Source organism: Cetorhinus maximus, chromosome 7 (genome assembly GCF_964194155.1).
Source record: "Cetorhinus maximus chromosome 7, sCetMax3.hap1.1, whole genome shotgun sequence".
In the NCBI taxonomy this organism is placed as follows: domain Eukaryota; kingdom Metazoa; phylum Chordata; class Chondrichthyes; order Lamniformes; family Cetorhinidae; genus Cetorhinus; species Cetorhinus maximus.
The window spans coordinates 46,420,619-46,440,663 of NC_135885.1; the positions used below are offsets into that span (position 1 = coordinate 46,420,619).

General features: G+C 45.1%; 1 protein-coding gene across 10 annotated transcripts in view; it reads right to left on the reverse strand.

Moving 5' to 3' along the window:
* Positions 1-20,045, reverse strand: part of sgcg (sarcoglycan, gamma) — an 827,414-nt gene that overhangs the window by 410,531 nt on the left and 396,838 nt on the right. For 7 of the 10 annotated variants that reach the window (XM_078545436.1, XM_078545428.1, XM_078545427.1 and 4 more), the window contains one exon: positions 723-914. In XM_078545436.1, coding sequence (XP_078401562.1) covers positions 723-914 — 192 coding nt within the window. Of the gene's footprint in view, positions 1-722; positions 918-20,045 lie in introns of all 10 variants that reach the window. The other 3 variants (XM_078545431.1, XM_078545435.1, XM_078545429.1) reach the window with 1 other exon arrangement.

The following is a 20,045-nucleotide window of genomic DNA, read 5'->3' on the forward strand; positions in this document are numbered from 1 at the left end:
CCAGAAGCTCCAGGACAAATAAATAACCTGGAGTATTTTGACTGCCCACAGAGTATTTCAAAATGAAAAGCCCATTAGCTTCTTAAGAGTCTAGCCCTTGTTATTGTCAATCTTTGATTGGGTCAAGGATTTGTACTGTTGGAATAACAATTCTGCTGATTTATCTATTATCTATTGAATCATGTGAAAGACGCTTGAGAACATTTTTACATTACACCACTTGTTACCTTACAGTTTCAATAATAACCTCTAACAGTCAATAATATCCCTCTTAATCTATTATTATCACTAATGTTCTGCATATTATATTACATTCGCATGTATTGCATATGCTTTCTGTGATGTATAAATACACAACTGATGTGTCTGAAGCTGTAGTAAATTCCAGTACTCAGAGGGATGATGATTGTGATTTGAACCACTGACATTTGCTATCATCTTTGTACTCCAGTTGGGTAATTTATTAATCTAATCAGTTGTAAAAATGAGAAGCCATCAAAAACAATCAAGCCTCACAGAATGAAAAAGAATTAGAAAATACAGAGGCAAGGAATGAAAGATAGAAGGTGATGGAGAGACACAGTTGTGAGGAATGAGAAGGGAGCAGGAAAAAGGTGAAGAGAGAAAGATGAAAAATCTCTAAACAGCTTTTTAACAAGGCATTTTCAGTAAGCATGTTTAAAAAGTCAAATGAATGCTAGTAAATGTAGAATAACACTTACTCTAGAAAACCACATCACTTTGAGAATCCAGATTGTTAATGCAAAATTCACAACCAGGATGATGAGAAGCAGCAGCACAAATAAATAAAGGCAGCGCTTCCTCCAGCCATAGATCCCAATCTTGTAGACATATTGGTTCTCTGGCCTTTGTAGGCTACAGCCTTGTGTTGTCAGATATTGTTCCCGTACCATCTGCTGGGAAAGGGAGGGAGGGGAAATTAGTAACATCCCATAACCAGACAAAAGATTTCGTTTTCAACAAATCCTGTGGATTGTAAAATGGATACATAAGGGTGAAAGTAAGATCTACAAGATGCAAACATGGTGTTTGTCACCCAAGTTCTGTTTTATATGAAAAGTCAATACACAGACAGATCCATCAGTGTCAGGAAATTGGCAAAATAAATTGTTAATAAAAGACAAATCAATTGCAGGTGACTATCAGGAAGGAAGGAACACCCATAATGTATGATGCTTCAGGCATAGAATTCCCAGGGCACTCCATTAATAAAAGCTTTGAGTTATGCTGGGAGATTAAAATTTCATTGGCATGGTCTATTTATCAACACCAAGAGCAGGCAACATCTGTTTCAGTGCTTCCTGGTGCAGGAGCAAATCAAGTGTCAAGAAGCTGGGCAATTCTGTAAGCCCTAGAATTACATTCAAGCCAGGTGAGTCCCAGCAGACCTCCCATCCAGTAAAGCTACATAATTTTTCCCTCTGCTATTTTCACATCAAGATTCACTGCCTGAGAACTTAATCGAGTGAAAGCAGGGCTCTGAGTAAGGTCTCTTTATAGTTCTGCATCTCCACAAGGGAATAATGGTTTACTGTGCTCAGCACATACAATTTGACAAACATGATTAAATCTCTTCACTTTTGCATCTGAATTATTCCAACCTGTTAAACAACTTAATTGTCAGATCTTGTGCTGCTAAGATCCATGGGCTCTCCTCAGTAAATTCCAGCTGTGTTCAGCTCCAGTGTGTCTCCATGTTCTCTAAAAGTGATTTACAGGGAAATTCCAACTTAACTAGAAAAGCAACTGATTCTAAACAGCCCAAACCTGGCTTTTCTGGCATCTTGGGTTGAATGTTCATCCTGTGATGAAGGCAGGTCCTGGAGGTGAACATGACAGCGATTTCACACTACCAGCTAGCCAGCCAGTCTGTTACTGCCTTCAGCCTATTTTCAGGGAAGTAGCTTTTGTTGGGAGCTGACAGCAACCCGCTCACCAACTAATTGGGCCAGTTGAAGTACAAATTGAGAGCAGTCTTCACATACTGTGTGAAAATCTTGAGCTGGCTGGAGCCTGTAGATGGAATGGTGGCGCTCTCCTAGTGGCAGGCCTCGGGTGGGTGGTGATTGTTTCCATAGGCAAAGTAGCCCGACATGGATCTACTGGGTTGTAAGGGCCACAGTCAGACCATCCTATGAAGGGGCTCCCCGTGCCAATGCTGGCTACAGTCGTGGCCACAGTATGTTTTGAATCATTTACCAGCCTTTAGTTGGCACCTGCATCTTCAAGTGCCCTCACAGTCTCCCTCCTACGGTGATAGTGCCCTGGTGGGGTGGCCAACCATCCTGAGCTGCTGGTGCTCCCATTATTGATCCTCCCAGCTGCAAAGCCCACCAGTTGTCCTTAACTGGACAGAGCTGCCAGAGGCATCCTCTTAATTGGCCATGCAACAAAAATTCAGCTCATTGTTGCCAACTGCCACTATTTTATCTGATACTGATTCACGAAGGCTCCTTAGACAGCACTTCCAAACCCATGACCACCACCTGGAAGTTCCCCTGCAAGTCACTCACCATCTTGACTTGGAAATATATTGCCGTTCCTTCACTGTCGCTGGGTCAAAATCCTGGAACTCCCTTCCTAACAGCACTTTAGGTGTACCTACATCACATGGACTGCAGCGGTTTAAGGAGGCAGCTCACCACCACCTTCTCAAGGGGAACTCGGGATGGGCAATAAATGCTGGCCCAGCCAGTGAAGCCCACATCCCGTGAATGAATAAAAAAAAAACTACCCTTTCATGTAAACAAAATCGATGTTAATTATCATCATCAGTGAGATTTAAGATAATTAAATGGGCAATTTTTTTTATTTTTGGTCTACTGCTGATCTTTTTTTGAAATGCAGTTTATTTTAGGTTTCATGTCAATCTTCTCCCCCTCCCATCCAGATGTTTGGCAGAACTTTCAACTTCAGTGGGGTCCTCACTGGAAAGGAAAATTGGGAGAGGTGTCTTACGGTTTCCTGATCCAATCTGATATCACCCGTTAGACACTTATTTCAGTCTATTTGGCAGGAGAGTGAAAATGTGCTTAATTGCAGGGCGCTGCTAATTGTTAGTAATATTAATGGAGACCAGAGTTATGATAATTACAGTTTAACTGATTTTGGTGAAGGTAAGATGGAATGGGGCAAAATTCCCAGAAACTTAGAGTGGCAGAAGTAATGATGTAAGTCACTTAATACATAATTTCCTCTTTCTTTCGCATCATTAATGGGTCTATAAATGTTAAATGTGGCACATGTCCTGGGGGGGATGAAAAATAAACAGAACTGCTTCCAGGTATGAATCTTTTGGAGAGTTTTCCTACTCTCCACAGATAAGACAACATTTTAAGCTCCAGATTTAGAGATACAATCAGGCTGTGTTAAGTGCGCACAAGCTCAGATCAAACAAACAGGAAAGTTCTTACAGAGAAGTTTAATTGTTGTTGCTAATGAATATAGCATTGTCTAAGCCCAATCTACAACCTCTTCGAGTGCACTTGGAGGCATCATCTGTATTCCCACATTGGCAAAAGTGGCTGTAGCATGCTGCATTGGCTGGTTTTGCAATCACAGATTATAAAAGGAAAAAGGCTTTAATTTTCAACTATGGCAGTGAAGAATTGGAAGATATTTTGAAACACTTATGCCTGAGCAAAATTACTACGATTCAGCTACAAATGCATTAACATCCTATTTCACGCCCCAAAAAAATGCAATATATGAAAAACTCATCTTCCGATGCATGAAACAAGAAGCAAATGAGACAATTGACCAATATTGCATTCGCTTGAGGCAATTAACAACCAAACGTGACTTTGGTGATGTTGAACATGTTGAAAGGGAAATCAAAATACAAATAATCAAAGATTGTCTCTCCAGCCAACTGTGCCAAAAAGCACTCAAGAGCGACAGAGAGCTGTCATGGAACTAGCAAGATCACTATTGCTTTCAGAGCTACTGAAGTTGAGGCTACCAAAAGCAACTACCACACTCTGAGTTCAACACTGTAAACACTTTTCATCGCTCATGTGCCAGGAAACCAATTGGAAAACAAGAGCAGGAGTCACACAGAGTTGTGACTTATCCAAACAATGGTTCCACTAAGGTGGTGCTTACTCACACTGGACAGAGTGTCCTGCTGCTAGTAAACAGTGTAAAGCCTGTGGAAAGCTTAACCACTTTGCTTGTGTTTGTTGCTCATCAGCAAGAACAACTACTAAGACCAATGCCAACAGAAGAGTGTCAAGCATGTGTACCATGGCAAAAAGGGTGACACAATGTAGTCAATGTAGAGGCAGATGACCCTGAATATACTTTTGTGCTCTCTTTCAGACACAGTAAACAGTCACATGTGACTGTGATCATTGGCTGCTCGAATGTAGATGCCCTCATAAATACAGGAGCACCTGTCATTGCCATGGGAGACAAAACGTTCAAGAAACTTCAGGATTGCCCCATCCTCTGCAAACCAAAGAATACAAAAGCTTTGCCTTACAACAGTGACAACCCACTGAAAATTCTCGGGACTTTTGAAACGTCAGTCTCATTTAAAGACACCTGAATTAATGCTGTATTTTATGTCATACCTGAAGAATGTGACACAATGATCAGTTTCCACACAGCAACAGATCAGCCCATGATTGCCATCACCTACATGATTCCTAGGCACACCAACAATATTGTTGTATTGTATGCTAATTGTTTCACTGGTATCAGCAAACTGAACGGTGTTACACGCAAGCTGCATGTGAACCCCCAAAGTGCCCCAAATTGTGAATCAACAGTGACAAATACCATTTCAAGTGAGAAAGCAGACTGAGAAGGAACTTCAGTGTCTACTTGACCTGGGTATTATAGAGAAAATTGAGCTGAGCCTACCCCTTGTGTCTCACTCATACAAGTCATCAAGAAGCCTAAGAGCAAGAACGAGACTAGAATCTGCTTTCATATGCTGTCACCAAACCAAGCTGATGCTGACACTTGCTGACATTATACAGAAAGTGCATGGTGTTAGACACTTTGCTAAACTTGATCTCAATGCAGGAAACCATCAAAACGAGCCTGCAGAAAAATCAAGGTATCTTACAGTATTCTCCACTCACATTGGACTCCTTTGATACAAGAGGCTCAGCTTTGGAGTTAATTCAGCAGTTGAGGTGTTTCAGCACATGATTCAGTCTGTACTTCAAGTACTTGAAGGCATGCTGAACATCAGTGATGACATTCCCATCTACAGTCGCACTGAAGGTGAACTTGAGGCACACCTGCATGCATGTGGACAACATCTTAGAGAACATAAACTCAAATTGAACAAAGACAAGTGCTTGTCCAATGAAAGCAGAGTCAAATTCTTCAGTTGTGTGCTCAGTAGTGAAAGAGTATCACCTGATCCATGGAAAGTTGAAGCCAGTGTAAATGCTGCAGATCCTACAAATGTGCAGGAAGTCTGGAGTCTGCTGGGAATCATCATGTACTGATGCATCATTCCTGACCTCATTACATTATCTGTCCCCCTACATGATCTGACAAAAGAGACCACCAAGTGGGAGTGGGCTAAATCACACAAACAGGCTGTACACCAGATCAAACAATGGCTGTCAGCAAGTTGCACAAATGTCTATTTTGACCCTGAGAAAACTGCCCAGCTAGTTGTAGATGCAAGCTCAGTTGGCTTAGGTTTAGTTATTTTGTAAAAAGACAGAGAACCCATCAATTGTTGAGATAGCAAAAAAATCACTAATAACCAAAGAGCAATGTTGCTCTCAAACAGAGAGAGCAGTGCTCTCAATCACATTGGGTATCTAACATTTTCATCTCTCTTCGTGTGGTAGTGACATTTAAGTGACCTGACCATAAACCGCTAGTAGGCTTGTTCAACAATCCACATAGCAAACTAACCAGTCAAACAGCATGTGTTGTCGATATAGCACATGAAAGTCACCAGGAAATTGACAACACCAAACAACTCCTTAGGGAAAAGGTATGGTTCCCAGAAATTGATGTATAGTTGAACACAAAATCAACCAGTGTTTGCCAAGTCAAGCAATCACAATTTCAAATCTTCATGATCCTCTCAAGATGTCTGAACTACCTCCAGGAGCACGGATTGTGGTTAGCATTGATTTCACAGACTTGCCCATTGGTGAACACCTCCTAGTTGTCACTGATGGCTAAAGCAGATTCCCAGTCATAGAAATGGTTCTGTCAACTGCAAATAAAGCAGTCATCCCAAGGCTTGACCAGATCTTCATCTTGTTTGGAATCCCTCAAATGATGAGAAGTAACAATGGACCCCATTCAACAGCAATGAGTTCAGTAAATTTGCGAACTATCTAGGTTTCACTCTTTGAAAGATCATTCCCGGGAAACACGCCATTTCGATGGTGGGCGGGCCCTCATTCGCCTGCCATGCCATCACCTTGATGTTTCATCATGCCGGGCACCATATTTAAAGTGCAGCCGTGCACACACCTCTCAATTCTTCCAGCTCAGGACTGCTGCATGGAAGACATGGCCCCAAAAGGCAAAAAGACTGCAGCCCCCAGGTTTAATGACACATCCCTCGAATGCCTTTTGGACGCCGTGGAGGCAGCTGTGATGTCCCCTATCCCTCTGACCGCAGGATGGGCAGCAACATCACCAATCTGGCTTAGGAGGTGGTGGCAGTGGTGGTCAGCGCCAATGCCCTGTAAAAGCAGACAGCCACCCATTGCTGCAAGTGGATGAATGATCGCCTCCATTCCACCAGGGTAAGCCACCCTTTTCATCACTCTCAACTCACAAACCTATCACACATCCACAGAACCCTCACTCACTGCTGGTTCAAGGGACATCACCATTCACTCTCTCACACTCACCGTCATTGTCCACATCCTGTCCATGGGACCACTCACCACCCACACATGCCAGGCATACTTATCATCTGGCCTGGCAGGTGTCCTGCTTAACATTCTCTCCATCTATATTGATGCAGGACAAGCTGGTACACAACAAGAGGGAGAGGTGACGGAATGCCTAAAATCAATGTCCTCACCTACTTTGAAAACAGAGCCATCCAGCTGGCTGGTGAGGGTCTGGACCATTCCTGTGCTGATGGTGAGGTCAGTGCTGCTCTACCAAGTGAGGATCCAGCATTGCAACATCCATCAGACAACCATGCAAGAGTGATGTGTCCTGTTTCACAGGCCACTGCCATGCACCAATTATCTCCCCTTGTTTCCGTAGGCACGTCTGCCAAACAGCCAACAGTATCCACAACCCAGGGCCTCCAATCCACCCCTGAAGAAACCTTTGAAGGGGAATCTGGAGGCACCCTCCCTGAAGTCCAGTCACAATGCTCATCCACACTCTCCTCCAGCGCAGAGACACACACCTCGGTGGGACCTAGCTTTAGAGCAACCTCGGGATCACAATCTGGTGAGCACCTCACACTTTCTGATCCACAACAGGCAGTGGCAGGGACTTCCCAGGTTCCCACCACATGGAGAACAGTTGGAGGCCAGAAATTTGCTGAGTCCAAGTCAGATGATGAGCCTCTAGACTCGGTCATACCTCAGTTGCTGCAGCTGCAAAGGCAAGCTCAGGAACATCAGGAAGGGATCTCCGCTGTACTCCTCAGATTGCAAGGCACGATGGAGGACTCCGTCGGCCTTCAGGCTGAGGTTATAGCGTGGCATGCCAGGGCACCGAGGTCGACATTGGCAGGATGGCAGCCGCTATAGAAGCCTTGGTCCAGGACTTCACTCCTGCCCTGCTGTGTGGCTGAACTCCATCGCTGAGGCCACAGTTGGCCTCCAAAAGTGTGTACGTGAGAGGGTTGCAAGGCAGCTCGATTTCACTCCAGCTTGCCCTTCTCCTCAAGGAGTCAGCCTGGGGCCCTTAGACAGCCATAGGGAGGAGGATCAGCAGGTGCACACTCCGCGGCCATCCACCCAGGTGACTTCAGGAGTGTCCGGCCCATCCAAATCCCCTCTTCCTGTGACCTCAGCAGCTCCAGCTCCACAGGCCGAGGAGGATGCCGCTGCCACACAGCAGGATCCCACAAGCAGGCCGGGGCCCTCCAGATCTTGGCCCTCCAGATGTCACCAGTTAAGGTCATCATGGACAGGGCATAGCAGTCAGCAGGCTGCCTCCACCTCTGCTGTGGATGTTGGGGGAGTGCCGAGACGTAGTGGCAATGTTAGGAAGGTTAAGATGATGTAACTCTTTCGAGTTATCAACAGCCACAGAATGTAACTCTTTCGAGTACATTCACAGTTCTTGGTTTCCAGGAGTGGGACATGAACCCACAACCTTCTGATTCAAAGGCGAGGGTGCTATGAACTGAGCCACAGCTGACTTGCAAAACCTGGGCAGGGGTGTTAATCACTTGTACATAATGATCACTATTGTAAATAAACTCCCAAGAATGTCTCCCTGTCTATGGCTCCTTGTTCCGATGAACAGAGTTCATGTCACTCAGATGTGAAACCTTTCTGCACAAGATAAAGGCAGGTGTCTCAGTCCAGGACCTCTTCCCTGTGCTTTGTGCAGCCTTCAGACCAAAGTGTTGGTCCGGCTTCACACTCCCTGGACACATTAGTGATGCCTGCACCTCGATGGTGCTTGTCATTGCGGCCAAAATGTCGTGGGCAGGTGACACAGAGTTCCGTCATTCTCTCTGTGTGCGCTCAGCACCTTTTTAAGGAGAAGCTGGCCCTCATCTCTTCAGCATCTGTGACCAGTGACGCTGTGCTCCAGGGGGGCTCAGGTGCTGAATGCTGACAAAGGATCAGGTGTTTTTAAAGCTTCATGGCTGCATCTCCATAATAAGACCCTGAGCACAGAGCACAAGTGAGCAGTTGGACGACTGGACAGTTGGACGACAAGAGTCAGGCATTCTCAGAGGCTATGTGAAGCTGTATGGAGAATCCTCACTGCATGTCTTCATCCTCCTGGAATCGAGCAGCTATTAGGGCCTCCACTGTGTCTCAATGACAGGAGCATTTTCACAGAGGATATGTGCACTGCCAAAAGCCAGACTGGAGTCAAATGTTCATAAATGCAATGTGAGGATATTTGGTGACTCCTCACTTCATGTAATCATCATTCTCCACAAATCTAGCAGCTATGAGGGCCTCCCGAGTGCGCCTGCCTCATCTGGCCACTGAGAGGGCCTCCTCACCCTCATCCCTGTCGATGTCCTCCACATCAGAGGAGGCCTCCAGCTCCTCCATCTCCTCCTCAGCCAGTTCCTTTCCCCATTGCAGCACCAGGTTGTAATGGCAAGGGCGATGTGTGACACCCTCTGTGAATTATATTGCGGGGCTCCACCAGACCGATCCAGGCACTTGAACCACATTTTCAGCATCTAGATGGTTTGCTCCAGCAAGGTTCCGAGTTGCAGCATGAGCCTCGTTACACCTTCACTCTGCTGCAGTCTGAGGCCGCCACATGGGTGTCATCAGCCACATCCTCTGTGGGTAGCCCTTGTCCCCGAGGAGCCAACCCTGCAGCCTCTGTGGACCCTGGATGATGTCAGGGATCTGTGACCAATTGAGAGTGTAGGAGTTGTGGACACTCAATGGAAACCATGCGCAGACCTGCAGGATGAGTTTGTGGTGGTCAAACACCAGCTGCACATTCAGCGAATGGACGCCCTTGCGGTTGATTTAATTGACCGCTTGTTGTGATGGAGATCTGAGCAGTCGATGGCACCCTGCCGCTGTGGGAAAGCCAAGATCTGGGCAAACCCAATCACTCTTGCATCCTGGTCCCGGGAGAAATGCACAAAGTTGTGTGCTCTCGCGAAGATGACATCTGTGACCTCATGGATGCATTTATGGGTGGAGGCTTGTGATATCCCACAGGGAGCACTTGTGGAGCCCTGAAAGAAGCCACTAGCATAAAAATTGAGAGCCGCGGTCACTCACTTTCACAGCCACTGGCAGTGGATGCCCTCCATGTCCCCTTGGTGCCAAATTCTGCAGTGGTTAGCAGCTGTGACCAACCAGTTCCCCAGGCATGCGCAGTCTTCGGCAACACTGCTTCTTGATCCTCTGCAGGAATGAAAGGTGGCGTCTACAGACTCTGGATCTAGCTAGGAGCCAGGCAGCGATGGCCCGCTGTGGCTCTTCAGCGGCATGTGTAGGAGCCCCAGCTGTCCCTTCTTCATGAGGGTGCTGCTCCTCCCTCTGCATAGCTAGGCAACTCCATCTCTCTGTTTTCTGTCGTCTTTTGCTCTCTGTACGCCATGAGGCCTACAGCTAGATGACCAGGCTCCATGCTCCTGATGTACTCCTCCTGCAATGTGTGGGTTAGCTTGGGTGTACTAAGAACCTATCTTGGTTAAGTCTGAAGGCCCCTTAACGCATCCCGGAAGTGCTGGCCACCATTTGGATGGCCAGAGTTTAGTGAGCTGCATGGCTGCTCCAAACCCCCCAACTCCGCCTCACTCCACCCGACCGATTGGCGGCAGATTTGCCCATTGGGCTGCAGGCTGTGCTCTCAGCTCAGTCATCCAACTATTCTGCAGCTCGCTAAAATGCTCATTAGTCTGTGCTCGAGAGGTGAAAAGCTCTGGAGCAATTGGTGGCACTTTCATGCCTCTGCGTTGCTTGAGTGGGCAGATAAGCTGGGGACCCGACTCTACACATGTCAATGTGGCTGCGTCTGAACTGTCTCAGCTGCAGAGGAATGGTCACTTTCTACAAGGTTTCCCTAATGTGTGGCTGCTTCCCTTCCCCACACTGCACGTGCTTGTGCGCTACCATCTACTGTGGGCAGTCTTTGCCGCTACCCCCACCAACCCCCCCCCCCCCCCCCCTCCCCACCCAGCCAAATGCACCTCAATTGCAGGGAAGCCCTTTCCCCAAACGCGTCTCCACAGAGAAACACTTGTCACCACCGCCCACACCAAGCGCCTGAACCCTGAGGTCCAACATGCGACCCTTTGAGCGCTGGGCAACATTACTGTACACTCACCTCCCAAGTTCCCCTCAAAAGTGCAACTCGTCAACTGCACACCTTTATATATAATGTTGTGGAGCACGTTGGCGTGAAGTGGGCGGACGATCCAGTAGGGTGAGGGGGAGGTAATTCTGGCGGGCTGGCCTTATAATGTAACGCAGAAGTATTACAGTTAGCTTCCCGATGTCCGATGATGGGAAATGTAGCCCGCCATCAACGGGCTGAGTGGACGATCGCAAACTGGTTTCACAATGCCGTGAAACTGATTTTTGGCCTACTTGCCATAATGTCCACTCCCACCGCCGAGCATGCCCAATGCCAACGGGCACGGAAAATTTCACCCTGGGCCTCTCGGGCTGTTTTTTAGTCACGAGCTTCACATGCCTCAGGAAGATTATGAAGCGCTCATGCGCTTACTCTCACCCACCACCGCCCCCACCCCCGCCCGCACAGGCATCGCTCAGCGCTGCTCGTCGTATTTCACACTGGGCGGACCTTAATTGGCCTGTCAGTGTGAAATCGTGGTCCGGTGCCATTTGTGGGCAGTGGTTGGCTTCCTGACCGCCCCCGCCGAGCCTGCCCACCAAGGGCCAAATTCTACCCCGACGGTTTGTTCTAGGATTGCAGCGTTCCAAAGTGTACCTTCTAATGTCATTTGCAGGCTGATGATTGAATTCCCATAGTTGCCTTCTATGGTGAGCTGCAGTCCGGTATCGTAACAGAGATGGACTGGAGAAATGCCATAAAGATACATGAAATGCCACCTTGAAATCTTTAAATATTAACTTTAACGCCTGGGAAGACATGGCCACCAGCAAAACCATAATGGCAGCAAGTGGGCCAGATCTGTTTGAATTAATTTGAAGCTGTGAGGTTGCGTGTTGTGGTTGCCAAGCAGCTGACACACAAGGCAGCTCATCTACTGGTCACATCTGGCTTTCAAGGTATTATGTGCAGCCGTGTCTATGGGTTCAGGATTGGGCTTTTCTCCCATCAGTACATCCATAATAACAGCGGCTTTGCTATCAATTTGAAAGAAGGCTCTATCATCCTTTATTATGCAAGAAGTGTAAAGCTTATCTGCACATGGTATACCTTGAGCACATTCTGGCTTTACAAGTTAGGCTCAGAATGCAGCAATTTATTTCCAAAGTTTGATTTTCTTACTGTTGAAGATAAAAGTCAAATATAGAGCTGTTACCTGAGCTTGTCTAATTATGAATAAAAGCCAAGCTATGTTCAGACATCGTTTATTTTAAAAAGTCATACAGAAACTCAAAGCTGAGCCAGATTTTCAGCTTGTTATTAAGCTGGATAAGGGATTTGGCTGAGATTGGGTGTAGGTGGCATTTGCTCATCCTTTCTGTGCAAAGGGAAACATTCCAGCAAACCAACAGTCAATTTGTACCAGATCCTTCTGTGGATTGGACTCTTTTGTGATTTAATTACTGAATCTCTAATTAACACATGCAGTTGATGAACAGAATAATGAAGTCAAACTACTATTGGATTGTTGTTTTGTTAGAAGCTCATCATTTACACAAGAAACAAAATGCAAAACTAGGCATCATGAGCAAATTAGCCCTTTCCTGGGTGACTTTTAAGATCAGTTATTATATTCGCAGTATACCATTTGCTCTATCTTTTAGTTGAGATATTTTTGCCCATACCCTCTCATGCCATCATACCCACTCCATGCCCCTTCATACATCCCATGGCCCTCCATGCCCCCATGTATCCTCCATCGCCATTCACCTATTATCCACTATGAACAGAACTCAAGGAGGAATGGCACGTCTTTAGAAATGGACATAAAAAAATCTCGAACAATCTAATAGAGCTGTCATTCGAACATACAACCTTTCATACTGAAAAGAAAACTCCAGGTCTATTGAAAAATAAAACTTAAATCCCTTCTAGTGGTCATTCAGTTATAAAAACAAATGAACATCTACCACATCAAAAACAGATAATCCTTCAATAACCTCTTAAAACTGTCAATCAAACTATGTACACAGCCCCTTGCTGAACTAAGTGAGCAACAGCTTTTGATGCTCATCCAAACATTCATAATGAGCTCAGCTGTCAAAATAAACTATTACAGCTCCAGACAATGGAACCCATTGAAACTGAAAGGAAAGATGGCTTGATTTTTTTCTAAGCTACACCAGATGGTAAGGTAAGGGGTAATTATCCATATTCCACAAGGGACCATAGGCATCTCTCTCTAGGTAATTGGTTATTTGTAGCTTGAGGGACACCACTCCACAAGTGTGGTCCAAGACAAGGAGACAGGCCTCCATGAATTATCACAGCCAGTATTGAATGGCATCATTCTGCATCACATTATCGCCATCTAGCCAACTGAACTAACCAATCCACATATACAACGAATTTCAAGAGCAGGTGACTTTTGTTTTCTAGTTAAAGCAGCAGGATATTTAAATCACTTCAGGTCATGACACTGGAGTTCCTAAACACTGTTTCCTATCATTTTGAATGCATTGTAGCATTTTTTGCTATTTTTCTCTCCACAAATGCTGCCAGGTCTGCTGAGTACTTCCAGCAGTTTCTTTTTTTATTCCTTATCCTGTTTCCTGGATCCTCTTTCCAAAATAATTTCATTTTTTCACAATCTTAAAGGTTTTGTGTTTGGAAGTAGTTTCACAGTTTATTTATTCAGTGACTCTTTATAAATCTCATTATCAGCGAAGTGCGACACAATTATTTGCAGTATATCAGATACAAATGTCAGCCAAACTCGGTTCTGAAGAAAAGTCATATTGGACTCAAAACGTTAACTCTGCTTCTCTCTCCACAGATGCTGCCAGACTCACTGAGTTTTTCCAGCATTTCCATTCTTATTTCACAAGTAAGAAGACTGGCTCTACATTAGTTTAAAGGAATCTCAACAAGATAACATTTTTCAGAGATCTGCATTCATGAACAGTACCAACAAATGAGATTGACTGTAAGATGTGTTGTTATGTAATATGAAAGGTTTGAAATTAATTTCTTAATTGTATCAAGTTATTTTAAGTTTCACACATTAATGACATAAGGCAATCAATAATTTAAAAGAGCAGTTATTTGTGAGTATTCTTGCTCAAGTATTTCTGCTGCTGTGTGGCAGCCTTCGTAGCTGTTACAGGGACAGAAATATGAGTACAATTTACATGGGCCAATTGCAAATATTTTCCTTTGAACTATTTTTATTGATACCATTTCAATACTGAGTTGCAAAACAGTAATTACCACAATGATGAGTTAGCAGGTCAGCCTTTGAAGCAGACAGCATAATTTAGTTCAAGAGGTAATTAGAGGTGTTCCTGAAGAGGAGAAACTGACAGATAGGGTAAAAAAAGTGAGTAGGTAGTGTCGATGTCCATCAAAAAGCGATAAGCCTGTCACAGCTGATGGCCCTCTACTGTCACTAAAAATTCTTGTTACATACTTTAGGTCAAGATTTCCACCTTTGAATGGTTCTCAGAATTGAAATACTTCATTTAGCCAAAAAAATTAAGTGAACAAAAATTACGATTTGAGGCCATCATAGCTCTGACAGCAATATTAATGAAAATACCTGGGGTGGAATCGTCCCAGATTTGCACTAAGTGCAGTAGTGGGTGGGGAAAATGATGTTTTACCCGTCGGCCATGATGGTGGTTTTCACATTGTATCATCCCAAACCCACCACATTACTTATGCATCCCCGGGAAACACGCCATTTCCATGGCGGATGGGCTCCGATTCGCCCGCCATGCCATCACCTCATGCTTCATCATGCCAGGCACCACATTTAAAGTGCAGCCACACTCAATGTTTCCAGCCCAGGACTGCAGCAAAGAAGACATAACCCTGAAAGGCAAGAAGACTGCAGCCCTCGAGTGCCTTTTGGACGCTGTGGAGGCCCGCTGTGATGTCCTCTACCCCCGTTCAGGCTGCAGGAGGGGCAGCAACATTACCACTCCAGCTTGGTAGGCGATGGCAGTGGTGATCAGTGCCAATGCTGCACAGAAGAGGTTGGCCATCCAATGCAGATAGAGAATGAATGATCTCATCCATGCAGCCAAGGTACGGCAAACATCTCATCACTCTAAACTCACACCCTCAAGCCGATTACACATTCACTGGCATCTCACTCACTGCCAGCTCAAGGGACATCACCACCCATTCTCACGCACACACCCTCACATGTCCATCTGGCCTTATCTGCCCTGGAGACTGCCTCCTCAGCCCTCACCACCTTGAGGCCACTTGCACAGATCAACATATGCCCCCACACACACCCTAGGATACCCTCCTTCCCCAGTACAGCCCTCGCCCTGCAGCCTCTTCCCTTGCCTGAGGCCACTTCTCCTCCTTCCCCAAGCAAGACCTTGTCCTGCAGCTGTTGAAAAGTCACCCATATATGGCTGATCTGGTAGGTAGAAACCTACCCGTGAGCCCCCCTAAAAGTGATGTGGTGCTGCCTGTGAAGCCTCGTGCTGATGACTGCGAGTGCTGCCCGAAGCAAGGTAGGCAAACAAACCTTGAAGTGCCGAGCAAAATGCAGCCCGCCAAGTGCACGCCTAATATGCTGTTGTGAAACATGTTTTCCCGCCAATGTGTGTGGAGGATCTGGCAGTGAGGGATGAATCCGGTGGGCTTGTCTTATAATGACACGCTGATGTATTACAATGAGGTTCCCGACGTCCGATGGCGGGCAACATGGCCCACCATCAGCGGGCGGAGCGGACACTCACAAACTGGTTTCATAACGTCGTGAAACCGATTTTTGGCCTTCTCGCCATATTGTCCGTTCACGCCACAGAACACGCCTGACACCAGAAAATCCCAGCCCTGGTGTTGATCCTTCACATGTCATGATACTTCATAGGCGTTAATGGACAAAATGCAGCCTCAAAAATGCATTCAAGTTGGTAAGCTTTTCCATAGTTTTGCCAAATATTTTATTAAAAGTATTCAGATTGAATAGATGGCATTTATTATATGTTAGCTTGCTATTATATAGGCCAATATATCGTAATACATGGAAGTTTCAGATTGCAATTTCAAAAATTAAACCCGGATTGGTAGGGAGACAGGATGGAAGACTTCCAATTTGGTAACCTTTGCTATAATGAAGGAAAATACAATAGAACAATGTATTTAAATTATATTATGGACTCTGAATTCTAGTACTAGGCAAAAAAAAAGGAAGATGTCAGGTATTCTTTCATGGAAACGCTTTTCCCATTTACTATGCCAAATTTTATACAATATAAGGACTGGGAAATATTCTGCAGATCATATTCTAATGTTAAATAACTGCTATTTATGGCTTTTAGATTTCACAGCTAGAAATGTCCAGTTTTTATGTATTCGTATTTCAGCAAAAGCTTGTCAAATGGTTATCAGAAAGTCTTACCATGACATTACAACATTTACCACTGGTATTAAAATGCATCTCAGGGAACTTGGAAGAGAGCAGAAACACCCTTGGACTGAGATGGAGCTGAGCAGCATTGCCAGTTTCTCAAAGTTGTAGCTAGTTCACTACAAAATATAAACTATTTAAACTAACTATTTTTAGACAATCTAAATTAGTCTCTCAGGTCCTCATTAGATGTTACTGTCACATTCTTATATGTTGGAAATAGTGGCCTGTGTCTAGCTAGAAACAGTAGTATTATTGCCGCTTTGTATATTGATATTATGATTTGAAAAGCTTTTGGGAGAAAAGAATTTTTAATAGTGGATGTACAACTTTTTATGCTGGAAGGGTTATGCCAATGCAAGTATTAAGGTTGGTCAGATTTCAGCAGTGATGTTACATAGAATGCTGAAAGACTTTTAAAACCATTATAGATCATCTGGGATTCATTACAAAACCACTCTACTATATAATGAAGATGAAAAGCTAAAAAGTGTGGTAAGTTTGGGAAAACTCTGATTAAATTAGCCCAAGGAACTGGGAGGCTGAAATTAAGCTGATTTCTTCTCAAATATGTCTTCTGAAGTACTGAATTACCGGAACCTGCTGCTTCTATGCAATCAAGTGCAATTAGGACCTGACCCCGGAAAATCTTCTCTATGAGCAGAATTTTGCCCTTGGCGTGCGGGGTGGGCGGGAAGACAACTGGCACCCGCGATCGGACCCAGAAGTCAATTTCACACTGGCGGGCCAATTAAGGGCTGTACAGTGTGAAATGCAAGTGGCAGCGCCCAGCGCTGCTTGTGTGGGCAGGGGCGGGGAGTGTGGGCCATTGACAGGTCGGCGGGCAGACAACTGATTTCGCTGTCTGCCTTCCTAAATATTTAAATGGCCCCCCGACATCATTCCATGTCATGTTCCACTCGGCGAGCAGGCCCCACCCCCAAATCGCCGAGGGGAAAATCCTGGCCTCTGTCACATGAGCAGGGGCATGTTATTAATGATGAAATAAAGTTTTTATTTGATTTTTATTTGTTTTTGGAAACCTCATCCCGCCCGTGGATGAGGTTTGCAAAAAAGTGCAAAGGCTGCTTTTAATTAACTTTTTATTGGCCTTAATGCGCCTTTAAATTGTTGGAGTCGGCATCGCGCCTGCCGACCGAAATATCGTGCGAGTGCGCAATGATGCCGGGACGCAAGCCCGCCGAGCTAAAAACCTTACCCTATATGTCAATAAATGGCTGATTATCACCCTGTGATGCTGAGAAAGATAATAGCACTAAATTTTGAAAAGGGGAGCAGAACTTGAAATCTACCGATTCCTGATTAATTCTTACTCTCATCACAAAGCCATCCTTTCAAAGCATTTCAGAGGTTACTTGTAACCTAAATGATTGCACTGCTGTCAGATTTCTGATATTGCTGCCAAGTTTCACTGAAGACTTTAAAGAATGAAATGTTTGTCAATTTCCCTTCACGTTGATGTAATACCATTCAACCCAGCATCCTTGGTTCATTCATGAACTAATGCACCCTCTCATACACTATAGCCCACCCATTAATCCTTAGCAGGGAAATTCTGCATACTTTATGATCTCCAAAAGCAATACTCCAAAATAAATCACCTACCTCCCTTAACCAACCCTAGTCAAAATTCTGCTCTCCAGCAACAAGGAAGAGTTGGAGGGCTATTTTTGACCTACCTGAAACAGGTCATTTTTGGCATTAACCAGCCATTGCTATTGGGGAACTGATTAAGCAAATGCTTTGTGGCATCATCCACCTGTTAAGTACCCATCACAATTTTGTCATTTTCATGGGATAGTTAGTTTGGGAAGAGAACATTGGATGAACCACAGCACATGCGAGGAAGAATAAGTGTAATTTTAAGTTTTAAGTCAGTTTATTTTCTGGTCCTGTCCTCTAAGCTCAATCTGGTATGTTTCTCAATGGAGCAAGTGGAGGTGGTGGTTTCAGAGAGTGAGCCTGCTGGGCAGAAGGAAAGCTCATGTATTCCATCAGCCACATGGATTTGGACATCATAGGAAAAACCCTGAAGGAAGTTCAACCTTGTGAAATACACTCAAGAAGTGGGGGGGGGGGGGGTGGGAGAGGCAGAAGGGAAATGAAAAATGTAAAAACATGGGGTAGGTTTTTCCAGTCGGCGATTGGGGGCGGAGCATGCGTGAAAGAGCTCACTCCGGGCTGAGGGAATCCCCCACCTTCCCGCACGGGGACCACATAGCGCTTCCTGGCGCACGTCACGCTGGGTGGGCCTTCATTGGCCAGCCCATTTAAAATGGCTGCCAATCGGAGGCCCGCCCGCTGGTGCCTGCTCCTGCTCTTCCCCCTTGACGGCCGTTGGCCAAGAGAAGAAAAATTTGAGACAGAGATTACATTGAAGAAGGTATATGAAAACAACACAGAGACAAAAAAGAAACATAAGTCAGAGAAAGCAAGACAAGGACAATTAGGGAATAGAAGATTTTCTAATTGAGTAGAACAGAGTGAGTTACAGTATGTGAAACACAGAGTTTTTATTTTTGTCTTTGGACAGCATTACTGGAGATCAGCCATTGACAATAAAAGTAGATGCTGCACTGATCTAATTTATAACATCATATACCATTCCATTTTAAGCTAATTGGACTCTATGACATCAATCCATACACTGACAGTCTCTGCAACTAAATCAAGTTAAGTACACGGAGAGATTCAGTTATTTTGAATTTATGAAATCCTTGTGTTGAAATGATCTGCAGCCTTCAAAAGTCAATGGTGCATATCAATATGTAGAGATGGATGCAATATTAATAACTATAATATTCTGCTCACGGGGACAATTTTATAAGTGAGCGTGTTTCAGGCAGATAGAGAAAGGGGTGTGGTACTTTAACACTTGAGACTCATTTAAATGTGCCGGGGCCTTTTTCCCACCTGGAAGGGTGTGAAGAGGCTGCAGAGGAGCTGCCAACAGGGAAGGATCGATCATCCTTTAGCCACCCACCAGTTTTCAGGTTTAAGTGATAGGCAGAGGTTTGTGGGGGGGTGGGGGGGAGGTGGGCGGTGTGGGGGGGAGACATGGGGGTGGGTGAGGGGGGCAGGGGGAGGGTCTCATTGAATGGGCAAGCGGAGTCAGAACAGGAGAGGCTCGTGGAATACTCCTGTGCCTGTTGCGTTGCCAACTCTGACTAGACATATTCTGGAAGATGCCATCACATGGGGATGATGGTGGTGTAGTGGTAATATTACTGGATTAGTAATCCAGAGGCCCAGATAAATGCCCTGGGGAGAAGGACACTCTGGGGACATGGGTTCAAATCTTACAATGGCAGCTGGTGGAATTTAAATTCAAATTTTAAAAAAAATCTGGAATTGAAAGCTAGTCTCAGTAATGTTGATCAAGAAGCTATTATTGATTGCCATAAAAACCCATCCGGTTCACCAACGTCCCTTAGGGAAGGAAATCTGCCATCCTTACCCTGTCTGGCCTACATGTGACTCCAGATCAACAGCAATGTGGTTGACTCTTTAGTGCCCTCTGAAATGGCCTAGCAAACCACTCAGTTCAAGGGCAATTAGGAATAGGTAACAAGTGCTGGCCCCCACTATCTGCAGAGTAGTTAACTGTTTCAGTCTGGCAGGAAAGCCATGGCAGTTTTCCCACTCAGGC